The sequence below is a fragment of the Equus przewalskii genome, chromosome 12 (genome assembly GCF_037783145.1).
Source record: "Equus przewalskii isolate Varuska chromosome 12, EquPr2, whole genome shotgun sequence".
NCBI classification, from domain to species: Eukaryota; Metazoa; Chordata; class Mammalia; order Perissodactyla; family Equidae; genus Equus; species Equus przewalskii.
The window spans coordinates 30,101,782-30,125,055 of NC_091842.1; the positions used below are offsets into that span (position 1 = coordinate 30,101,782).

A 23,274-nucleotide genomic window follows, 5' to 3' on the forward strand; every position below is an offset into this window, starting at 1 on the left:
TCCAGGGGCCCAAAGGATGCCTCTAGAAACCTGGTCTTCAACAACATTGTCTTTAGGTAGGCTGCAGTTTCTTGACAGCAAAATGGCTGCTGTGGCTCCAGCCTTTACATCCTTTGCGTTTACATCCAGCAGAATTTCTTTCTCTTTTGATTCCTTGCTTGAGTCCCTGAATGGAGTCTCATTGACTCTTATTGATTGGCGGAGGTTGATGTGCATATTCCTGAGCCACTCATTGTAGCTGGGGTTGTGGACAGCTCTGGATGGCTTAGGTTGTGGTCTCTATTCCATTCTTGGAGCTGGAGGTAGAGAGGCAGTTGGCCTCATCAGGAACATATGACCAGAGGATAGGGGAGGAGGAGTAATCAAGGCAACGGGTTTACTTGGGGTCTTGCTGGAAAGGCAGTTCTGGTAAGAAATGAATATTGATCAATGTCATCAATCGATGACCAAGAGCCACCTTTGGTCCTGAGAACAGGATGGCACAAAGAGATATTCTTGGCTTCCACACTGTGCTTTGAGAAACTCTGGTCTTTCTGGTTAGACGTGCCCCAGGGTTCAAGGTTAATCTCTTTTGGGAACACCAAGATAAGACTGCGGAAAATTTCTCTTCCTTCCCACGCCCACGCCCGCCCCGGAGCCCCAGAATAGCACGAAGTCGCCGAAATGCGGCGTGTGGGGAGGGGCAGCTCCTCCCGAGATAACTCGGGACCCAGAAAAAGAAGGCTCTGTGGGTCGGTTGACAGATGGACGGTGTTTGTGGCTTTTGGCTGGGGTCCCACGTCAGAATCCAGCACTAACGGCGTCCCTTCCTGATGTCATAGGCTTTCCCAGAGTGATTCATTTCATTTGGGACACGAGTCAGTTTTGCTTCTAATCTTTGCTTAAAAAAAAAAAATACAACTGATGATTACGTACTTGCCACATGCCTGCATTTGCTTAGTCCTCCCGCCTTTTTTTTTTTTTGAACGTCCTGGGATGTTCAGTGTAGTTTGATTTTAGATAATGAAAAACTGGAACAAACTAAAATGTAGATCAGTAGGGGACTTATGAAATTATCGTTTGACTTTATGAAAGAAAACGAGGCCTTTTACATTGTTTTAGAAGAACACTGACTGATGTGGAAATGTTTCTAATGTCTTTAAAGTGAAGACATCAGGTGCAAAGCAACATGCTAAGTATTTTATAAGCATTCCTTGATATCGCAGCAACCCGCGAGCTGGTCACTGTCATCCCCAATTTGCAGATGGGGAAACTGAGGCACAGAGAAGTGAAGGGGCTTGCTCAAGGACACACAGCAACGAGTTGCTGGTGGAGCTGAGACTCACTCTTGGGTTCCATGGCCTCCCAGGCCCCATTTTATGATTCACTGTGCTCTGTTTTGGTCTGGGAAAGTGGTTTTTGTCCATTTAAACTCCTTTAAAGATCTATGTCAGAACCAAAGCCTGGAAACCAAGGCTGGAAAGAGCCCAGTATGTTCTAAAATGTGGACTCACGTTGCTGGGCCATAAATGACGCAGAATCCCACCAGGAGATGGCCTTCCCTTCTCTGCTGCCTTTGGGTTCTGGTGACTTTCAGAGAGAGCGCAACAGTTCGCACCTACCAGGTCTGCAGCTCTCTGTGGCTGCTAATCTCCCTTTAACCACAGAGCGGAGCCCAGGCCCAGGGCCTTGGGCAGGCCCCAGCATCTTGCTGGAACTGGATAATATTGCTTCTTTTCCCTGTATTTATTTTTATAGTTGCCATCTATTTATGGCAACGGAAGCTGATTTTTCACTTAAGGTAAAATTTCCTGTTAAAGTAAATCTAAGGAGAGAGAAGAAAGTGGGTGTAAAGAAAAAGGTTAAGTAAATAATAGAGCAGATGGTACACAGACAGAGGAAGCATTAAGATGAGGCTGTGCAAAGCCTGATGCCCATGCGACACAGACTCAGGCCAGTGTGTGTACCTCCCCTGGTTATAAATACAGAGCTACTCCCAGCCCACCACAAAGAGGCTGACGGAGAATGGAGGGTGTGGGGAGTCAGGACCCAAGCCCTGGACCTTCATGAGGCTCCAGGGAATCCATCCCCTCTGTTTCCAGGATCTCAGCGAGGGAGATGTCACCCAGAGAGCTGGTAGCAATGTAGGACTGGAGTAATAATAAGGACATAATAGCAACCACTGTTTCTTGAGCGCTGACCCTCTTTAAGTGCTATGTATTTAATCCTCATGACAATCCCATGAGCTAAATGTTTTCATGGGCCTTCAGAGGGTGAAACGGAGGCCCAGAGAGGCTAATACCTGACTTGAAGTCACACAGCGGCTAGGAACAGGGCCAGGATATGAGTTAACCGGGCAGCTAGCTCCAGCCCCCAGGTACTCCAACCTTCCCAGGGACTGACTAGATCCTTTCCCCAGACTTCAGTCATTTGCCATTGATGTCACTTCCGGTTCCATCTGTATTACCATGGCAGAATATTTTTATATATAGGATGGATTTCTACAGCTGTGTCCACTCTGGGCTTTGTCCTAAACAACAAGGTCTGTAAAATCACTAATCGTATGCCCTGGTTATACTATTTCTAATAAATTAGAATAAATACCTAACTATTAGCATGTTTTCAAAGTTTCTCATTCCACCTAAAGTCATCCATTCTGTGTACCCCTGGCAGCCCATGTGCCCTATGTTGGGAAACCCTGTTTCCTAGTCCTCAGTAATAAGGATGGCCTATTAGTTTCCTGTGGCTGCTGTAGCAAATTATCACAAACTTGGTGTCTTAAAACAACAGAATTTGGGGCCGGCCAGGTGGCATAGCGGTTAAGTGCACATGTTCTGCTTTGGTTGCCCAGGGTTCGCCAGTTCGGATCCTTGGTGCAGACATGGCACCGCTTGGCAAAAGCCATGCTGTGGTAGGCGTCCTACATATAAAAGTGGAGGAAGATGGGCATGGATGTTAGCTCAGGGCTAGTCTTCCTCAGCAAAAAGAGGGGGATTGGCAGCAGATGTTAGCTCAGGGCTAATCTTCCTCAAAAAAACCCAAAAAACCACAACAGAATTTATTCTCTCACCATGCTCCAGCCAGAAGTCCCAGATCAAGGTGTCGGCTGGGTTGGTTCCTCCTGGACGGTCTGAGGGAGAGTGCTTCCCAGGCCCTTCTCCTAGATTCTACGGCTGCTGGAAGCCCTGGGCTTTCCTTGGCTTGTTAGACGCATCACTCTGATCTCTGCCTCTGTTGTCACATCCCCTTCCACTTGTGTGTCTTCTCTTTACACTCTTATCAAGATGCTTCTCATTGGATTTAGGGCCTGCCAGGTTAATCCGAGATAACCTCACGTGAGAGCCTTAACTTAATTACATCCGCAAAGATCTTTTCCCCAAATAACGTCACATTCACAGGTTCCGATGGACGTATCTTTTGGGGGCCCCCATTCAGCCCCACTACAGGCGGCTACCACTATTTAGCACCCCCTGGGCCAGGTGCCTCGCTGCATCCTCTCTCCTGACATAAACTTCACGAAGCAAGTACTATTGTTACCATCTCCATTTTTCAGGGAGGGAAACTGAGGCCCAGCAAGGTGAAGCTGGGATTTTCTAACTCCAGAGTGTCTGCTTCCCACCACTCCCCCAGACACCCTCGCCATTTGTGTAGCCCCTGCCACTTGGCCGCTCTGCTGTCCACTGGCTCTTTCAGCTGGTTCGTCTCTTGTGGCCGGGGAGTGGCAGCCGTTCTCGCGTGCTCACGTTCTCAATGTCAGGAAGTACAAACTCCTGAGCCCACAGGAGAGTCTGGCCTCCGCAGCCTTGGAAGTTTTCTTTTAATTCGCTCCCGGCATTTCAGCGTGGGTGGATTTCACACAAAAGTCTGGGTTTCCATCATCTTTGGAAAAATCAGAAGTCTGGCAGCACTGGGCTTCCCTCCCCTGTAGCCACGATGGGAGAAGCAGCTGTCCGCCTTCGGGTGAGGTTATGGCCTCCAGGGCTCCTCACAGTCCCCATCTGTCAGCTTCATTCACGTAGACCCGTGGTTCTCAACCAGGAAGGAGTTGGCCCCCCCCCCCCCAGGGGACTTTTGGTGATGTCTGGAGACGTTTTTGGTTGTCACAACTCAGGAGGGGGAAACATTACTGACATCTAGTGGTTAGAGACCAGAGATGCTGCTAAACATCCTGCAATGATGCACAGGCCCCCCCGACCAGCCCCCGCACAGCTCAACACAGAATTATCTGGCCCCAAATTTCAGTAGTGCCAAGGGTGAGAAACCCTGCGTTAGCCTGCGTCCCTGGGCTCTGCAGGCACTTCAGCAATCCCCAGTTTAGTCTCGTAGTTTAAAAACCATGTGCATAGCCCTTGACAGTTTACAAAGCCCCTTTCATAGATGTTATTGTTAAAAGAAACTGCCTTAGCTGTGTCCTGTCAATAGCAACTTTGCTCATTTTGCGGGGAAGGGTTTCTGCAATGGGGGGTGGGAGCAGACGGGTGGATGGTCAGCCAGCTGCTGGGCCGTTCTGCTGCTGAGCTGGGCCAGAGTCCCTGAGGTGCGAGGGCAGCTGTTGTGAAGGGCTGACACGCCTAGTCTGGCCTGGGGAACCAGAAAAGGTTGGGATCTCTGTGCTTTGTTCCTAGAACACAGTGATTTCTTCTTGGAAATCCTAGGTGATTTGCACCTGAGTTAATCTAAAGCCAGGTATTTGCATTAATCAATCTTTTGTCCGTCCATCTTCCATCCATCCATCTATCCATTTGTCCATCTTCCTTCCTTCCATCCATCCATTATCCATCCGTCCATCCATCCATCATTGTCCATCCATCCATCAGCCCATCCATTGATTCATTTATCCTTCATCCATCTTCCATCATCCATCTCCCATCCATCATCTATCTCCCTCCCTCCCCACGTGTGGCTGGACCCTGCACTAGTTTTGGAAATACACAAATGATAGGACACTCTCCCACTCTCCAGAAACTCACGGTCTCGTGGGCATTTCACACACGGAAACCATTCTAACAGTAGCAGGGGCTGAGTACGGAGTCCGAAGGATCCCACAGGTCTGGGAACACAGTGTTTTGTCTGGAGACACCTGGACAACAAGTGGGATAAAATTTCCCCTTCTTCATCCTTATGTGAGCATCTTGCACACCCAGCCAGTGTACATTAGGAAGCACAGGGTTGGTTTTTGTTTTTCTTAAATAGCTTTTATTGACATATAACTTGCATTTAGTAAATTGTGTGTAAGAGTACAGTTTGATGAATTTTTACAAACTAGACCCATTTTAAGTAAGAGAATACCACCAGCCCCCCAAAGCTCCCTCATGCTTCTTCCAGTAACTTCCCCTAAACAAAGGTAACCATTATCCACATGTCTAACAGCATAGTTTTGCCTTTTCTTGAACTTTCTATAAATGGACTTAGATCGTATTTTCTTGTTTGCGTTTGGTGACTTTTGTTCAGCATTTGTGTTTGTGGCATACAACAGTTTTGTGGTTTATAGTTGTGAATCATTCATTCTCCTTGGATACTATGCAGCAGAATTGACAAACGTGTTCTGTCAAGAGCCAGATAGTAAATATCTTAGCCTTTGCGGGCCATACAGTTTCTGTTACAACCGTTCAGCTCTGCCATCACAGCGCGCAAACAGCTATAGACAATATGTAAGTGCATGAACGTGGTTGTGTTCCAATAAAACTTTATTAACAATGGCAGGCAGAGGGCCGAATTTGGCTGCAGTTTGCCAACCTCTGCCGCATAGCATTCCATTGTCGCACGAGGTTTTCAGCAACCATCTGAAAATATTCTGGCCACCCTCCCCGTACCGGCCAGGTTTTCTCCTCCATTAGCAGGGAGTGGGGTGGTCTGGGTTTCTCCTAAAAGCCGAGCGTTGAGTCTCTTTAGGGGGAAGATGTACGCTGCTCTGGGTCCCCAGTTACTTTTAGACCCCACCCCCGCTCCCGAGCACCTTGATGTTGATGTCCGTGTCTTATCTGCTCTTCTCTCCTCACCTCAGCCATATTGAGAGTGGTGTCGTCCGTCCTGCAGCTTGGGAATATTGTCTTCAAGAAGGAGAGAAACACAGACCAGGCGTCCATGCCAGATAACACAGGTACTTGTCACCAATCCTGTTGACAACCTAATGAGGTACCAAATAACTGACCCTTTTTATAAGCCGAGAAAACCGAGACTCTAGGAAGTTAAATAGCTTTTCCAAAATCCCATGGCCAGGGAGTGGGAAGGGGGCAAGGACTTGAACCTGGAACTGTCTGATCCTAAGCCCCCAGTTGGGGTGACCTTCATCCTACCCCCGTCATTGGATCTTAGCAAAACACTGGGGGTGAGGTCACTAATGACAGCAGTTTCTAGGACACTTTCATGCTGTGTTCACTACCATCATGCTCCATCTCTCCAAAAAAAAAACAAAAACAAAACTAGTGCATGCACAGATCACAAATATCCCATCTGGTGTGGCTTCCTTCCCAAGCCTTCTCTTTCGTGATAGACTTAATATGCTTCTTTTCTCCATCCAGCTGCTCAGAAAGTTTGCCACCTCATGGGAATTAATGTGACGGATTTCACCAGATCCATCCTGACCCCACGTATCAAAGTCGGACGGGATGTGGTACAGAAAGCTCAAACAAAAGAACAGGTAAAGCTGCACTTGCCTTTTATTCCTGCACTTACCGTTTATTCCTGCAGAGTCTTCCATCCATCTATCCATCCATCCATTCATCCACCCACCCATCCATCCAGCCATCCATCCATCCATCCATCCATCCATCCATCATTCATTCATTCATTCATCCATCCTTCCATCCATCCATCCATCTATCAATTCGTCTATCCATCCATCCATCGATCCATCTATCCATCCATCTATCCATCCATCATCCATCCATCCATCCATCCAGCCATCCATTCATCCATCCATTCATCCATCCTTCCATCCATCTATCCATCTATCAATTCGTCTATCCATCCATCCATCCACCCATCCATCTTTCCTTCCTTCCATCTATCTGTCTATCCACCCATCCATCCATCCATCCATCCATTCATTCATCCATCCTTCCATCCATCCATCCATCCATCCATCTATCAGTTCGTCTATCCATCCATCCACCCATCCACCCATCCACCCACCCACCTACCCATCTTTCCTTCCTTCCATCTATCTGTCTATCCATCCATCCATCCATCCATCCATCTATCAGTTCGTCTATCCATCCATCCATCCATCCTTCCATCCATCGATCCATCTATCAATTCGTCTATCCATCCATCCATCCATCTATCCATCTATCCATCCATCCATCCATCCATCCATCCATCCACATCCATCCACCCATCCACCCATCCATCCATCCATCCATCCATCCATCCATTCATCCTTTCATTCATCCATCCTTCCATCCATTGATCCATCTATCAATTCGTCTATCCATCCGTCCATCCATCAATCCATCTATCAATTCGTCTATCCATCCATCCATCCACCTACCCACCCATCCTTCCTTCCTTCCATCTATCTGTCTATCCACCCATCCATCCATCCATCCATCTATCCATCCATCCATCCATCCATCCATCCATCATCCATCCACCCATCCATCCAGCCATCCATCTATCCATCCATCCATCCATCCATCCTTCCATCCATCTATCCATCTATCAATTCGTCTATCCACCCATCCATCCATCCGTCTGTCCATCTATCCATCCATCCATCCTTCCTTCCTTCCATCTATCTGTCTATCCACCCATCCATCCATCCGTCCGTCCATCCATCTATCCATCCATCCACCCACCCATTCATCCATCATTTGCTCATCCATCCGCCCACTGATCTTATTATTCATCCATCCATCTCTTTATCCCTCATCTATCTACTACCAGAATATTCAAAGTCCCATGTCAGGTTTTGAAGATGCAACACTGACCAAGAATAGCAGAGTCCCACACTCGTGACCTCACCTTGATCTCTTAGCTGTAGGTACCAGGTCTGATCTAAGAGCTGTATCTTTGGAAATGACTGTGTGCCCTTTCTAGAGGCAGGACTGGCCACCTCTCAGTGATCCCTGGGATGGAAGTATTTACTTATCCACATGGTCCTTCCTCAGGTCTGACCGCTCTATCCCTCACTGTTACTTTTCTGCTGGTTGTAGAGATGGTGTCATTTCCTTTGTTTTTTAAGGGTTGTAAGTAGGGGAAGAATAAAAATCAGAGCCGCCAGCTGGGCTCGTGTGAAAATGCAGCCCCCTGGGCATAACCGTGTTCCCTCGCGCCCCCTGCAGGCAGACTTTGCCGTAGAGGCTCTGGCCAAGGCCACTTATGAGCGGCTCTTCCGCTGGATACTCACCCGCGTGAACAAGGCCCTGGACAAGACCCACCGGCAAGGGGCCTCGTTCCTGGGCATCCTGGACATCGCTGGATTTGAGATCTTTGAGGTACAGCCTGGCAGGATCGTGACAGCCATGGTCCTGGTTCTCTGGGATGAAGCTTCCTCTTGGAGAAACCATTATTTTGGAGAAAGGCAGGCAGGGGGCTGCTATAGGGTGGGAGGCTGTCTAGTTAAGGTTAAGTCCTTGGGGGTGTAAGACACAGAAATCCAACAGGGAATGTACTGGTCTGTGAAACGGAGAAGGCCGGAGGTATGGCTGGATTCACCAGGCAGGACCGGCTCTCCTGCCATCTCCCTCTCTGCCCCTCTCCACATTGGCTCCATTCTCAAGCAGTCTCTTCCCTCATGGTGGCAAGATGGCTGCCACAGCTGCAACCCTGGCAGTTCCAGCCAGTTCCAAGTGTTTCCAACAGTTCCAACCAAAATCTTCAAGTTGAGTCTCACTGACGCTGGCTCACCTGAGTTGGGCCACATGGTCCCCTCAGAGCCAAGCGCTGTTTCCAGGGTGGGGCAGTGCTTCGTGTAACGTAAACATGGCTACTGGATCCCACCCCCATGATAAGTTGGAGGGAATTTCTCAGTGAAAGGGAAGGTCTTGAGATTGACAGATATTCCAAAATTTACTATGGAATCACTCCCTGTCTGAGCCTCAGGTTCCACATCTGCAGAATGGGAGTGAAAAAATACCTTACGCAGTATTCTATCCATACATCATTGTGCAGATGGAGGGGATAAGCAGCTTAAAGTGTGCGTGGGCCACGTGGCATGAGAACAGCCAGCCCTCGTGAACTCTAGACAGCCTTTGCTGGGGCTACGCCCTCTCTGGGCACCCAAATGGCGGAACAAGCGCTTGTGCAAAGAGCCTGGGGCTTTCTCCAGGGTGGGGCTCCCCCGGGACCCCCGCGTCCTCTGACTCCGTACCAAGATGCTCACTGGGCGCCCCCGGTGTCGTGCGCTCAGGTGAACTCGTTCGAGCAGCTGTGCATCAACTACACCAACGAGAAGCTGCAGCAGCTGTTCAACCACACCATGTTCATCCTGGAGCAGGAGGAGTACCAGCGCGAGGGCATCGAGTGGAACTTCATCGACTTCGGCCTCGACCTGCAGCCCTGCATCGAGCTCATTGAGCGGCCGGTGAGGGGCCCCCTCGCACTCGCATGCGTGTGCGGCCGCCTTCAGCCGGCCCGGGGACCCCGCCCTGTCCACGTGTGCACGGCTGCCCCCAGCCCGAGTCCTGTGAACTCAATCACACTTTCCTGTAACCCACATTTTAATATCAAAGGCATTTTCTTTTTTAATTTCTCCCTCCCTCCTTCCTTCCTCCTTCCCTTTCTTCTTTCCTTCCATTCATTCATTCCCAAGGGCACAGGTCTTTGTCTTGCTCATTCATGCATCCCAAACTCCTAGAACCACACCCATAGTAGATGCACAATAAATGATTGTTGAATGACTATTTACTGAGCACCTGCTATGTGCTGGGCTCCCCCCCATAGAGGCTAGGGATGTGACCACAAAGGAGATGAGCATAGTCCCTGGCCTCCTGGAAGGGCAGACAGTGAAATCAGACACACAAATAACGCAACTCAAACCTCTGACAAGACCAACGTGGGGAGTGATTTAGGAAGGCGTGCTTTGCACAGAGCAGTCGAGAAATGCTTCTCTGATCTGAGTCCAAAAAGTGGAAACCGTTCCAGGGGAGCGAGTGGCATGTGTAAATTTGGTCGTGCTCCGGACACCTTAGTTTAGACTGTCTCGGCCACAGGGAATCGCTTTCCTAAGAGGAACACTGAGGCGAATTTATATGCACAGCAATGATGCAAGTGTGACGTCTTTGTGATGTTGTGCGTGTGCTGCCCACTAGGGGGCAGCAGAAAACACATGTCCTCTTGTTGGTACCTGCCGGTCCATCTCAGATGCTGGTCCGTTGGCAGCTGGTCCAGAGGCAGCTGGAGGCTGCCCCTGCCAGTGTCTGGGTGGCCAGCTCTTCCCGGTGAGTCTGAGGCAGGGCGCCCTCCTGCCTTGCTGTGATCGTGTGTGCCCTACTTGTCTTCCACAGAACAACCCTCCGGGTGTGCTGGCCCTGCTGGACGAGGAGTGCTGGTTCCCCAAAGCCACTGACAAGTCCTTCGTGGAGAAGCTGTGCACGGAGCAGGGCAACCACCCCAAGTTTCAGAAGCCCAAGCAGCTCAAGGACAAAACCGAGTTCTCCATCATCCACTATGCCGGGAAGGTACCAGCCACAGGTCCCAGGGCCCTCTGTGTCCCCGGGGACCCAGGCAGGATGCTCAGAGTAGGAACAACTTGGGAATGGCAGAACCCAGAGGGGTCTGGTGTAAATCGAATCCCAACCAAGTTCTATGCGCGATTTGTCTAAGCATCTGTATAGGATGAGATACGTATGTATTAGTCTCTATAACATATTCCAGCCATGGTGGTCAGGCAGCTCTTTCTTGTACAGACTCCGAATCCTTCCTGCTACAAATTAAACCCAACAGGAAGGGCCAACTGGAATGATGTGGCCAATAACCCTACTCTTGGACCCAACAAGAATCTCCCTTATCATGGCCTTGGGTTTGCCATTGCCAGCCTGTGCTGTCCAGGAAAATCTGGGATGGTTGTCATCATCGTCCTCTTCTCCTCTTCCTCTTCCTTCATCATCATCATCATGTGATGGCTATAAATATACAGCACCTTCCCCTTTGGCTCCTGAGTGTCCTGGATAATATAGAAAAGACATACCTCCACCTAGCTTACAGAATTTTAGGGTATTTTATTGACTCCCCAGTATCCCAAATGCATCATGGGAATAGGCATTGCCCTAAACCAGGGATAGGCAAACTACGGCCCATGCACCAAATCTGGTCCACAGCCTGTTTTTAGTTCTTTGGTTTTTGCTGAGGAAGATTCACCCTGAGCTAACATCTATGCCAATCCTCATCTTTTTTCACTGAGGAAGATTTGCCCTGAGCTAACATCTGTGCCAATCTTCCTCTATTTTGTATGTGGGTCACCACCACAGCGTGGCCACCAATAAGTGGCATAGGTCCGTGCCTGGGAACTGAACCCAGGCTGCTGAAGTGGAGTATGCTGAACTTAACCATTTGGCCACAGGGCCAGCCCCACACAGCCTATTTTTGTAAATAAAGTTTTATTGGCACACAGCTGTGCCATTCCTTGACATATTGTCCACGGCTGCTTTGTGCTACAGAGTTGAGCGGTTGGAACAGAGACCATATGGCCTGCAAAGCTGAAAATATTTACTGTCTAGGCCTTTTACCAAAAAAATTGGCCAACTCCCACCCTATACACTCAAGGAAGTATATATTTGTTCCTTAAGCACATAGAGGAAACGCTTTTCTCCTCCCCACTTTACAAGTTGTTTTTTTTTCCAGTCCCCTCTCAGATCAGGCCTGGCCATCACCATAACAACCCACATCCCATAATATCCCACCAGAGAGCTATTTTACCTGTTCCTTTCACTTCATAGTCACAATAATAAAATTAAAGCTTTGGTCACTGTCAGTGTTCAAGTTGGGAATTTAAAAAGCCATATATGTCCTTTGTCTGTACATCCATATATTCAAATCTCCATCATTAGAGAAGGGATAAGAGTCCCCAAACTTGATTTAAAAACTAGGATTGTTGTCAGGCTTTCTCTGCATGAGAGGAGAACTTTGGGTATGAGGGAGGGTGTTTGCCATGAGTGGAGCTCTTCACCTTTCGGAAATCCCAGGCGTCATTCTGGCCTCTAGAGAAAGGAGGATGCTGGAAAAGGCTTGCTGGAAGGAGGCAAGGAATGGAGACGAGCAATGGCTGCCATTGGCTGATGCCCTACTGTGTGCAGGGCCCTTTAAAGTACTGATCTGTTGGCCTTGGTCTCTTCACTGGTGTTTGTGGATTTCCATCATGATGGCCACTAATGTCATTTCCTCTCTGGCCTGGGAAGATCTGGGAGGGAAATGGGGAGACTCGGGCCCCGCCCTTTGTAACTGAAGCAGGAGCACCTGATGGGTGGGATGGTCCTTGGCAGGTGGACTACAATGCGAGCGCCTGGCTGACCAAGAACATGGACCCGCTGAACGACAATGTGACATCCCTCCTCAACGCCTCCTCGGACAAGTTTGTGGCCGACCTGTGGAAGGACGGTAAGGCCCTGCCTGCTGGAGTGGGAGAAGGGGACGCCCAGAGTCCTCGCCTCCTTTCACTGCCCCAGAGTCCCATGCTTGATCTCAGGAGGGGAGGGCCTCTGTGGGGTGGGGGAGAGGGCAACGTTGTCAGGTGCTGGTGATGTCTTGTCGACACATTCAACCACTTCCTGAGAGGTAACCCCTGAGCCTCTCAACCCCACACCTGGCCCCCAGGAGAAGGTCCTGAGATCAGGGCATTGATGGAGGAAATAGCAAGCGAGGCATGGTGAATTGCATTGCCCCCGTCTGGAGTCAGAAAGACTTAACCTCAGTCTCGTCTCTGCCGTGTCCTAGCTGTGTGATCTTGGACAAGTCGCTTGACTTCCTTAAGCTTCAGTGTCCTCGTTAGTAAAACCAGGAAAATAATAACAGTGCCCATCTCTCCTAGGATTTTGGGGAGGGTAAAATTAGAGTGGGGCTCAAGCTTGAGCTGCACCAGGCTCACGCGGAGGGCTTGTTAAACCTTGGATCACTGGGCCCCATCCCCAGGGGCCTGACTCAGCTGGTCTGGCAGGGCCTCAGAATCCGCATTTCCAGCAAGTTCCCAGGTGACACTGATGCTGCTGGCCCGGGGACCACGCTTTGGTTTCTTCCGAGAACCAGTGAAGAGAGAATCCATGTGACGTGCTTAGCACCTGCCAGGCCCCAAGTAGGGGCTCAGTACACGTCGGCTGCTGTGATGACTGTTGGGGTTGTGGACTTTGCTGCTTTTGTTTCTGGACCTCAGTATCCACAGCAGATTTTGTCCTTGGCACGGAGCCTGTGGGCCTGGGGTTTACAGGACTGGCCACCCTTGTTTTTGGTGTGGAATGGTGTGGAAGTCAGCTGTGCCAACATGGACTGAGTGCCAACCATGTGCCGGGCCCCGGGATGGGGGAACAGCATCTCACCCTGGGTCTGCCTCACCCTGGGACTCATGATGAACTCAGCGAGGCCCTTCCCCCAACGAGCCCACAGTCTTCAGGGAGACACAGACAAGCAAAGAAATTATTACACAGAGTCTAATTGAGTACAGGGAACAGAAACGGTGCAGTCCAATGTCAGTGGGGTTGAACTTGTTACCACCATCAACCAGCTGGATATAATTGACATCTATAGACAACTTCATCCAGCAACAGCAGGATACACATTCTTCTCAAGCTCAGAGGGAGCGTTCACCAAGAGAGACCACATTCTAGGCTGTAAAACATACCTTAACAAATTTAAAAGAACAGAAATCATACAGTGTCTGCTCTCAGACCACCATGGAATTAAACTAGAAATCAATAACAGAAAGATAACTGGAAAAGCCCCAAATATGTGGAGATTAAAAAACATGCTTCTAAATAACACATGGGTCACAGAAATTTGTTCTTTGACCCATGTGATATTTAGAAGTGTTTTCATGTGTCAATTTTCTCAAGAGAAATTTTGAAATATTTTGGACTAAATGGAAATGGAAACACAACTTATCAAAAAATTTGTGGGATGCAGCAAAAGCAGTACTTCAAGGGAAATTCATAGCAATGGCAGTGGGTTAGGCTTGGTATGTGTAGCACCTGCTGGGCTGGTGGGAGTTTCTCATTCCATTCTGAAAGAAAAAGAATCTTGGTGGTGGTGGTAATAATAATAACAACAACAATATTAATACCACCACCTACTCTTTGTTGAGCACTTACTAATATTCCAGATTCCTACCTCGGAGTGTTTGCTGTACTTTCTGCTTGGAATATTTTCTCTATCTACCTGATCACTCACTCACTTTTTCTGGTCTCTGCTCAAATATCAACTTATCAGAGAGACACCCCCATCACTCTCTTTCCCCCCTTAACCCTGCTTTATCTTTCTAGGCACACCTCTCCACCCAAAATATTGTATACTTATGTGTGTGATCATTAGAAGAAGAGCTGGGCAGGGGCGACACAGGGTCTGTGTTTTGTTCACTTCTGTGTCCCCGGGGCCCAGCACATAGTAGGCTCTCAATAAACATTTGTTGGTAGTTGAAGGATTGAAGGTGGGCAGGGAGGTAAGCACTCTACATGCCTTATTTGCTTATTCCTGCTCTAGAAGGTAGATGCTATTACCTCCATTTTATAGAAGGAGAAACTGAGGCACAAAATGGCACCAGGCCAAGGCAGTGGCAAGAGCAGGACTGACTCCTAGGTCTCTGTGACACTGTCAGAGAGAATTTGTTCTTTCTGTCGCTCAGGAGCTCTCAGGATTTCCCAAATAGATGATACTCGGAAAGCAATCCCCTTCCACCTCCCCTTCCACATTGCTGCAGGGAAGGCAATGGCTGGTAGAGGAAGGAATGGGGGACGGTGCCCACCAAGAGAGAACCTGCAGTCTCCACCCTCCGGGCCTGGTCCTCTGGCCTCTTGTGGGGCTGCAGGGCCCCCAAGTGGGCCAGAGGCTGATACCACCCTTATGTGACCCACAGTGGACCGCATCGTGGGGCTGGACCAGATGGCCAAGATGACGGAGAGCTCGCTGCCCAGCGCCTCCAAGACCAAGAAGGGCATGTTCCGCACAGTGGGGCAGCTCTACAAAGAGCAGCTGGGGAAGCTGATGACCACGCTGCGCAACACCACGCCCAACTTTGTGCGCTGCATCATCCCCAACCACGAGAAGAGGGTGAGGAGCTCGCCCGGCTCCTTGGTGGTCAGAACGTTCCCCCTGGGGACAGCATCAGGAGGCTGCTGGGAAGGGGAGGAGAGGGGCAAGAGGAAAGCCTGACCCCCCACCCCAAGGGCTCCATCGGATGTGGGTGGAAGGTTGTCTGATTTGGTACCCATTCCCCATCCTGGAAGCAAAAGGTGGCAAAGGGAGGAGAGGAAAATGGATCAGATACTTGCAGCCCTGGAGCTGCTCAGGGTTTTCAAATCATTCATTCATTCATTATTCCAGTTCCTATGTACTGAGCTCCAGCTGTGCCAGGCGCTAGGGCTACAGTGCTGGATAAATTGTAGTCTTCGCCTGCAGTTTCTTATAATCTAGTGCAGGGGTGCTCAACTGGGAGCAGTTGTGCCTCCCAGGGGACACTTGGCCGTGTCTGGAGGCAATTCTGGTTGTCATTACTGGGAGGGGGCTGCTACTGGCATCCGGGGCATAGAGGCCCAGGATGCTGCTAAACATCCTCCAGTGCGCAAGCTGATAAGCACGATGTAATGTGAGGTGCTGCCAATTATGAGGACACCAAACAGCCAGGGCTCACACTCCAGCCTCAGGGCTCAGAGAGAGCTGCTGAGAGAATGTGAGCTTGAGGAAGCAGTAGGCATCGACTTGGTGAAGGGGGTAAAGCAGAAGTGTGGTGGTGAGAAATGCAGGGCGTTAGTGCAAAGATGCCGGGTAGGTGGTTTTGTGTTGATGTGAGATGGTGTGAGGCAGGGATAAGGAGCGATGAGGCTGAACCGATAGGCAGGGGCTGGATCGTGGAGCTCCTTGTGGGTTGACCAGAGCTTGGCCTCCCTTATATAGGATGCCACTGGGGTATGTCACGATCAATTTACATTTTTGGAAACCCAGTGAGGGGGGTGGAGGGGAGAGGCAAGATGGGGGTAGAAAGACCAGGTAGGAGGCCATGGTGGTTGTCTAGGCAGGAGAGGATGGTGGCAAAGGGACGGCAGTGACAATGCCAATGGAGAGAAGTGGGTGGGTTGGGGAATATTTGGGAGGTAGGAGCCACGGAACTGGTGACGGACAGGGAGCAGGGGAGCAGGAGGCAACAAGGAGGTGATGTTAGTAGCAAGTAGGAGAGAGATGGCACCTGAACTCTCAGCTGAGACCTCACCCGGTGCCTCGTTCATCCCCATGCCTGGCGAGGTGGGTCCCCCCACAACCCCGGCCTGAGATGCAGGGCGTGCTGCTCCCTGAGGCCCCAGGGGTCCACCGGCCTTTCCACCTTTGCAGTCTGGCAAGCTGGATGCCTTTCTGGTGCTGGAGCAGCTCCGGTGCAACGGGGTGTTGGAAGGCATCCGCATCTGCCGTCAGGGCTTCCCCAACAGGATCGTCTTCCAAGAGTTCCGCCAACGGTGAGCCGGCTCGGGCCAGGCCCGGGAGGGGTGGTGGGCGAGCGGGGCTGGGCGGACGGACGGACGGACCGTGGAGATGTGCCCGGTCGGTGACTCCTGCCCCGTGTCTCCAGCTACGAGATCCTGGCCTCGAACGCCATCCCCAAAGGCTTCATGGACGGGAAGCAGGCCTGCATTCTCATGGTGAGCCCAGCCCCGACCCTCCCCAGAAATCAACCCAGGGACTCTGGCCGCACTGGGTGGGACCCTCCTTAAATATGCTCAACCCCGGGCCACGCAGCATGGCTGAACCCGGGGCCTCATGTCTTCCTTCCTCCTGCAGATCAAAGCCCTCGAACTCGACCCCAACCTGTACAGGATTGGGCAGAGCAAAATCTTCTTCCGGACCGGGGTCCTGGCCCACCTGGAAGAGGAACGAGACTTGAAGATCACGGATGTCATCATGGCTTTCCAGGCCATGTGTCGTGGCTACCTGGCCAGAAAGTAAAGACCCGCACACCGTCACCTGCCCACAAACAAGTTGGGAAACACAGACCTCTAGGGGGGGTTCTGGCCTCGTGTTCAGATTCCCTGCTTCTAACAGGCCATCTCCTTTAGGCCGCACCACTGATTGAATGAAAGCCTCTTCCTGAGGGGGCAGAAATGCTACCGCTTTAGACAGATGCGCTAGTTATAGGGCAGGGCAGGAAGCAGTTAGGGCCCTGGGCTCCGGAGTTTTAGACCTGGGTTCTCATCTGGGCTTCTTCTCTTATTTGCTGATGAGCTCTGGGCAAGTTATTCTACCTCTCTGAGCCTCAGGTCTCTCCACTGGAAAATGAGCATGATCATTCCTGCCTCTTAGAGTTGTCTATGAGCACTTGATGAAATAGAGCATGAAAAGGGTTGAGAGCAGTCCTGGGTAGCATTTCAGAAGGGTGAGAATGTGATCGTGTCTCTCAGGAAAGGGTGTTTGGCTGTATGTCCATCCCCGTGTCCAGTGGGATTCATAAGGCAGCATCTCAGAAGATGTGATGCCCCTTCTGTTTTGGGGAAGCCTGGGGGCTAGCTGAGGGCTCAGGTTCCTCAAGGAAGGTCACACCCCAGAGAGGACAGCAGGGGCTGGCAGAGGAGCTCTCTGTCGGGGGTGGATGTTTTTATGAGATTTGGACCGCGCTCATCTGCAGAGCCTGGATCGTGTTAAGCTGATTCACTGCTGAGGGGACCCAAGATGGTCAAGGCCAGATCTGGGAGCTTCGTCCAGGGACAGACCTAACTTAAGCGTCATAACTTACTTCTCTGTTACCACCCCTCCCACCTCCGGACTGACTGGGGCCATTCTTGAAATTGTTCAAGTTCATCCAAGTCCAAGATGGCAGCCGGGCCGAGAAAAGAGGGTTGTGCTCCTTGTTCTGTGGTTTCACAAACCCAACAGCCCTCAAGTAGGAAGGGAGCTGGTCCGTGTTGGGTTTGAGATTCTCAAACACGTGGAGGAAGGATAGGCTTGGCAGACGCTCCACTCTGGGGAGAACACAGCACCGCTGGGGGTGTTCAGTTGCCCCTGGGGACAGTGTAGCTGAGAAGAGTGATGTCCTGGGTGTTATTCTTGCCACAGCTCTGAGTCCAGGGCATCTCGTGAGCCTTGGGTCCTCCTTGCTTACTGAGAAAGGCTCTGGCCTCCAGATTATTTGCATGCCCTGTGCCCAGACTTGTGCCCATGCTGAGCTTCCTGGAGAACCTGAGCTGGAGAGGAGGGGGATGTCCCCGTGCCAGTCACAAACCCACAAGCCAAACAGACGCGTCTTGCTCTCAGGAAGCTGCAGGGCAGAATGCTGGGGACAGCACGGTGAGGCGTGTGTCGGGCCAACCAGGGCTTCCTCCCCTCCCCAGGGCCTTTGCCAAGCGGCAGCAGCAGCTGACGGCCATGAGGGTGATTCAGAGGAACTGTGCCGCCTACCTCAAGCTGCGCAACTGGCAGTGGTGGCGACTCTTCACCAAGGTGAGCACCCCACCCGCCCGCCTTCTCAGGCCCCTAATCCTGGCTCCTCGCTCCAGATGCTCCAGATGTGGGACTGGAGATGGTTGACAGTGGGCGTGCAACGGAGGGCATGAAATCAAACCTTGCCCGTTGGCAATTCTCCGGGCCTGAGAAGGCCCTCCGTCTTTGGCACGCGGCTTACAGCCATGACCTTAACACAGGTCCAGAGCGTGCCCGTCACCACAAGGACCCCTCATGTTGCTCATTGATAGCCACACCCACTTCCCGCCATAGCCCGGCCACCACGCCTCTGTTCTCCATTTCTATAATTCTGTCATGTCAAGAATGTTATGTCAATGGAGTCACACTGTGTATCCATCACCTTTGGGGACTGGCTTTTTCCACTCACCACCATTCCTTGGAGGTCCATCCAGGTGGTGGCGAGTATCGATTATTTGTGTCTCTGGGTACAGCTTGTTCTTGCAGTGTCAGGGGCTGTAATGTGCCAGCTCTGTTACAACAGACGCTGCTTCTTCTTCGTGCCCTTGAGTGTGTCAATTGGCACAGACCTTTTTCACTGAGCGAATGTTTATCGAGTGCCCGCTGGTTGCCAGGCACGTGCAGGGTCCTGGGGATACAGCCGTGAGCAGACACCATGGGCCCTGGCCTCATGACTATTCTAGTCGAGTCAGGGGTGCAGACCATGAGCCCATAAACAGACACAAACACACAACAGCAGACGGGGTAAGCGCGTGGTGGAAGCCACAGTGCGCACGCGCAGCTTGCTGGCGCCAGGCGGGGCCTCAAACACAAGGAGTCAGGGGCCAGCCAGGTGAAGAACCGTCAGGGGAAGCTGCTATTTTGGGACAATTCATCCCCATTGACCCAACTTCTGAAAAACTGTCCTAAGAAAACCATCTGAAATAAAGAAAGTCAGGAATTAAGGGCGTTCATTGTGCCTTATTTACAATAGCAAAATTTCACTGCCTGGCCCCGGCAGAGCGATCAATTCAATAATGGTTCACCCATCAATGGGATACTTTTCAACTATTAAAAAGGATGGTTAGCGAAAACTAAAGTTGTAAAAATGATGCAACGGCATGGGGTGATAATTATCTTGTAGCTTTAAGTCATAAAAGCAGCACAGAAAATTGGGCAGCGTGATCTTGGGTATATTTTTTAAACGTGTAGGAAGAAAGACTGGAAGGAAATGCTAACCATGCTCCTGCTGACTTTGTTGGGGACGTAAGATGTGAGGGATTTTTTTTCCTTTTCTCTTTAGACGGAAATACCCATTTGTCAGCAGCAGTTACCTCTCTGGGATGGGACTAAATGGGGGAAACGGAGACCTTCTCCTTCCACTTTGCACCTTTTTTCCGTTGCTCTAATCTCGGGTTTCTTAACCTCGGCACTATGGATATTTTGGGATGGATGGTTCTGTGCTGTGGGCTGTCCTGTGCATCCTAGAATGTTTAGCAGCATCTCTGGCCTGTACCCACTCGAGGCTGGTAGCATCCTCCACCCCAGCTGCGACAGCTAAAACTGTCTCCAGAAGTTGCCAAATGTCCCCGTGGGGTTGCGGGATGGGGTCACGTTGATTACGAGTGTATCCCTCCTGCGGCGAAAACAAATGACGGGCTGGCTGTGTGTGTGCGTGCAGGTGAAGCCGCTGCTGCAGGTGACGCGGCAGGAGGAGGAAATGCAGGCCAAGGAGGAAGAGCTGCAGAAGATCAAGGAGCGGCAGCAGAAGGCAGAGAGCGAGCTCAAGGAGCTGGAGCAGAAGCACACGCAGGTACTGGGTCGGGAGCGCGGCCGGGGCTGCAGGGGGCAGGACGCCTGCTCCTCGGGGGCTCACCGGCCGCCTCCCACCCCCCTGCTTGCAGCTGGCTGAGGAGAAGAACCTGCTGCAGGAGCAGCTGCAGGCGGAGACGGAGCTGTACGCCGAGGCGGAGGAGATGAGGGTCCGGCTGGCGGCCAAGAAGCAGGAGCTGGAGGAGATCCTGCACGAGATGGAGGCCCGCCTGGAGGAGGAGGAAGACCGCGGCCAGCAGCTGCAGGCAGAAAAGAAGAAGATGGCCCAGCAGATGCTGGTAAGACACCGCAGGGGCTGCCCTCGGTGGGTACCACATCGCTTGACCCTCGCCGCAGGGCTGTCAGGTGCGTCTGATGATATGTGTCCCCGTGGGACAGATAAAGAGACGGGTTTGGAGAGGAACGGCCATCTGCCCGCACAGGTCTCCTTGAGAGCCCACTCCGTTCCACCGCCCTGCCTTTCGTCTGCTAACACCTTGTCTCCTGGTGGCAACCCCATGTGGGGGTAATTGTATCAGTTAGCTTTTGCAGCAGAACAAAACTCCCCAAAACTTAGCAGCTGGAAATAATAAACATTTATTTCACACTGTCAGGAATCTGAGAGTGGCTCGGCTGGGTGGTTCCAGCTTAGAGTCTCCCACGCGGTTGTAGTCAGGATGTCAGCCGGGGCTGTCGTCATCCGAAGGCTCGACTGGGGCTGGAGGACCTGCTTCCCCGTGGCTCCCTCACGTGGCTGGAGGCAGGAGGCCTCAGCTCCTCCCCATGGAGCTGCTTGTGTGCCCTCACAACATGGCACTGGCTTCCCCCAGAAGGAGTGAATCAAGACAGAGAACGGGGGAGAAGGCCACGATGCCTTTACCGCCTAATCTCTGACGTTACACTCCATCGCTTCTGCCTGATTTTATTTGTTAGGAGCAAGTCACTAAGTCCAGCCCACACTCAAGGGGAGAGCAGTCAGGCTCCACCTCTTGAAAGGAAGAGTGTCAAAGCATTTGTGCACATATTTTAAAGTCCCGTGGTATCTACCATCCCCATTTTACACACGAGGAGACTGAGGCTCCGTGAAGCCAAGTGGCTCAGCCAGACCTTTTCTTTCCAATGAAAGGGGACTGCAGAGCACTGGGGGTCTTCAGGCCCAGCCTCTGTATCAGATAGTCCCGAGCTCTGTGAGAGTGACTTTGTTTGAAGCGAGGCTCTGTGTGTGAGGAAGATTGGCCCTGAGCTAACACCTGTTGCCAATTTTCCTCCTTTCTTCTTTTTTTCTCCCCAAAGCCCCAGGACCTAGTTGCATATTCTAGTTGTGGGTCCTTCTAGTTGTGGGATGTGGGACGCCACCTCAACGTGGCCTGATGAACAGTGCCATGTCCGTGCCCAGGATCCGAACCCTGGGCCACTAAAGTGCAGCGTGCAAACTTAACCACTCGGCCGCAGGGCCGGCCCCCAGGCTGTGATTCTTCCCCCCCCCCCCCAAAAAAGGACCTGGAAGAGCAGCTGGAGGAGGAGGAAGCTGCGAGGCAGAAGCTACAACTTGAGAAGGTCACGGCCGAGGCCAAGATCAAGAAACTGGAGGATGACATCCTGGTCATGGACGATCAGAACAATAAACTGTCCAAAGTGAGTGGGGCTGAGCGGCTGCTTCAAAACGGCAGGCTCGCCAGGGCTGAGGAGCCAGATACTTTCCCTTTTTAGCCAAATGCGAAGTATTGAGGGCCGAGCAGGTGGTTACCTCCAGCATTGATGTGGTGGCCTTGTGACTGCCATCTGGAGGCAGGCATGCCAGGGACCGGGTTCCTGGTGGTCCCCCAGCACCAGGGCTGCCACGGAGCGAGTCTCAGAAACACAGTGACCAAGGGGACCCCAAGTGGTATAAAGGTGGGCAATTCTGTGTGAGACTCATATTCTCATGGGCCACTTCCAGTGACCACCAGGGTGACCGGCTGTCCTGGTTTGCCCGGGATGGAGGGCCTTCTGGGACATTGGACTTTCAGTGCCCAAACCAGAAAACTCCCAGGGCAAACCAGTATGAAAATGTCACCCTAGTGAGTAGCCACCAACCAGCCCCACTAAGGGGGGGCTGCCTTTAATTCTTTGAGCTAGATGTCAACAGGTCACCTGCTGTGAGCGATGCCCTGTGTTGGGTGCAGGGAATGCATAGTGAAGGACCCTGCCCTCATGGGGCTTCTACTCTAGTGGGACGGCAGATAGATAATCATACAGATAACCATTAATTACCATTGTGATCAGGGTCCCAAGAAGGTGTTCACCATATTGTAAGAGCAGAGCACTAAGGGATGGAGGCCAGGCATTCAGGGAAGGCTTCCTGGAGGAAGTGGCATTTAAGTGGAAACCTGAAAAGTGAGGAGCAGTTAGAGGGAGAGGCGGTGAAGGAGCATCCCAGGAAGCTGGGCCTGTCTGTGCAAAAGCCCTGAGGCAGGGAAGAGCTGGGGTGTGGTAGGAAGGGGAAGAGGGCCTCATTGGCTGGAACACGAGGTGTGGCATGAGATGAGAAGCGGCCAATCTTTTGAAATTATTGTTGTCAAGGAACTTCTCTTTACCATTTAAAACTCTAGCTTGCATTTGGTTATAGTGTGAGTTTTCCTTTCAACTGTGTATCCAGAAATTACTAAAAAGGAAACAGATACAGGAGAAAGCTAATGATATTCCTTTTTCTTTCCCCAAAAGGAGCGGAAACTCCTCGAAGAGAGGATTAGTGACTTAACGACAAATCTTGCAGAAGAGGAAGAGAAAGCCAAGAACCTTACCAAGTTGAAAAACAAGCACGAATCTATGATTTCAGAACTGGAAGGTAAACCAGCCGCCCAGAGAGGTTTTGAGGGGAGATTTTAAAACTAGGAAAATCAGAGAGGAGATTTGAGAATGGCAGACTGTTTCAAGAGAGGCAATGACCCCGTCCAGGCTCCCCAGCCACCATTAGTCCGC

At 51.2% G+C, this 23,274-nt stretch overlaps 1 protein-coding gene across 8 annotated transcripts in view; it reads left to right on the top strand.

The window, feature by feature from the left end:
• Nucleotides 1–23,274, top strand: part of MYH11 (myosin heavy chain 11) — a 117,840-nt gene that overhangs the window by 70,776 nt on the left and 23,790 nt on the right. For all 8 annotated transcript variants that reach the window (XR_011524478.1, XR_011524477.1, XM_070566670.1 and 5 more), the window contains 15 exons: nt 5,984–6,079; nt 6,501–6,619; nt 8,265–8,417; nt 9,332–9,505; nt 10,428–10,601; nt 12,402–12,516; nt 14,978–15,171; nt 16,447–16,568; nt 16,682–16,751; nt 16,891–17,051; nt 18,435–18,543; nt 20,183–20,314; nt 20,406–20,612; nt 21,811–21,948; nt 23,017–23,140. Coding sequence is in view for 6 of the 8 variants with exons in the window: in XM_070566670.1 (XP_070422771.1) it covers nt 5,984–6,079; nt 6,501–6,619; nt 8,265–8,417; nt 9,332–9,505; nt 10,428–10,601; nt 12,402–12,516; nt 14,978–15,171; nt 16,447–16,568; nt 16,682–16,751; nt 16,891–17,051; nt 18,435–18,543; nt 20,183–20,314; nt 20,406–20,612; nt 21,811–21,948; nt 23,017–23,140 (2,088 nt within the window). In the remaining 2 variants the exon portion in view is untranslated. The remainder of the gene's footprint in view (nt 1–5,983; nt 6,080–6,500; nt 6,620–8,264; nt 8,418–9,331; nt 9,506–10,427; nt 10,602–12,401; nt 12,517–14,977; nt 15,172–16,446; nt 16,569–16,681; nt 16,752–16,890; nt 17,052–18,434; nt 18,544–20,182; nt 20,315–20,405; nt 20,613–21,810; nt 21,949–23,016; nt 23,141–23,274) is intronic.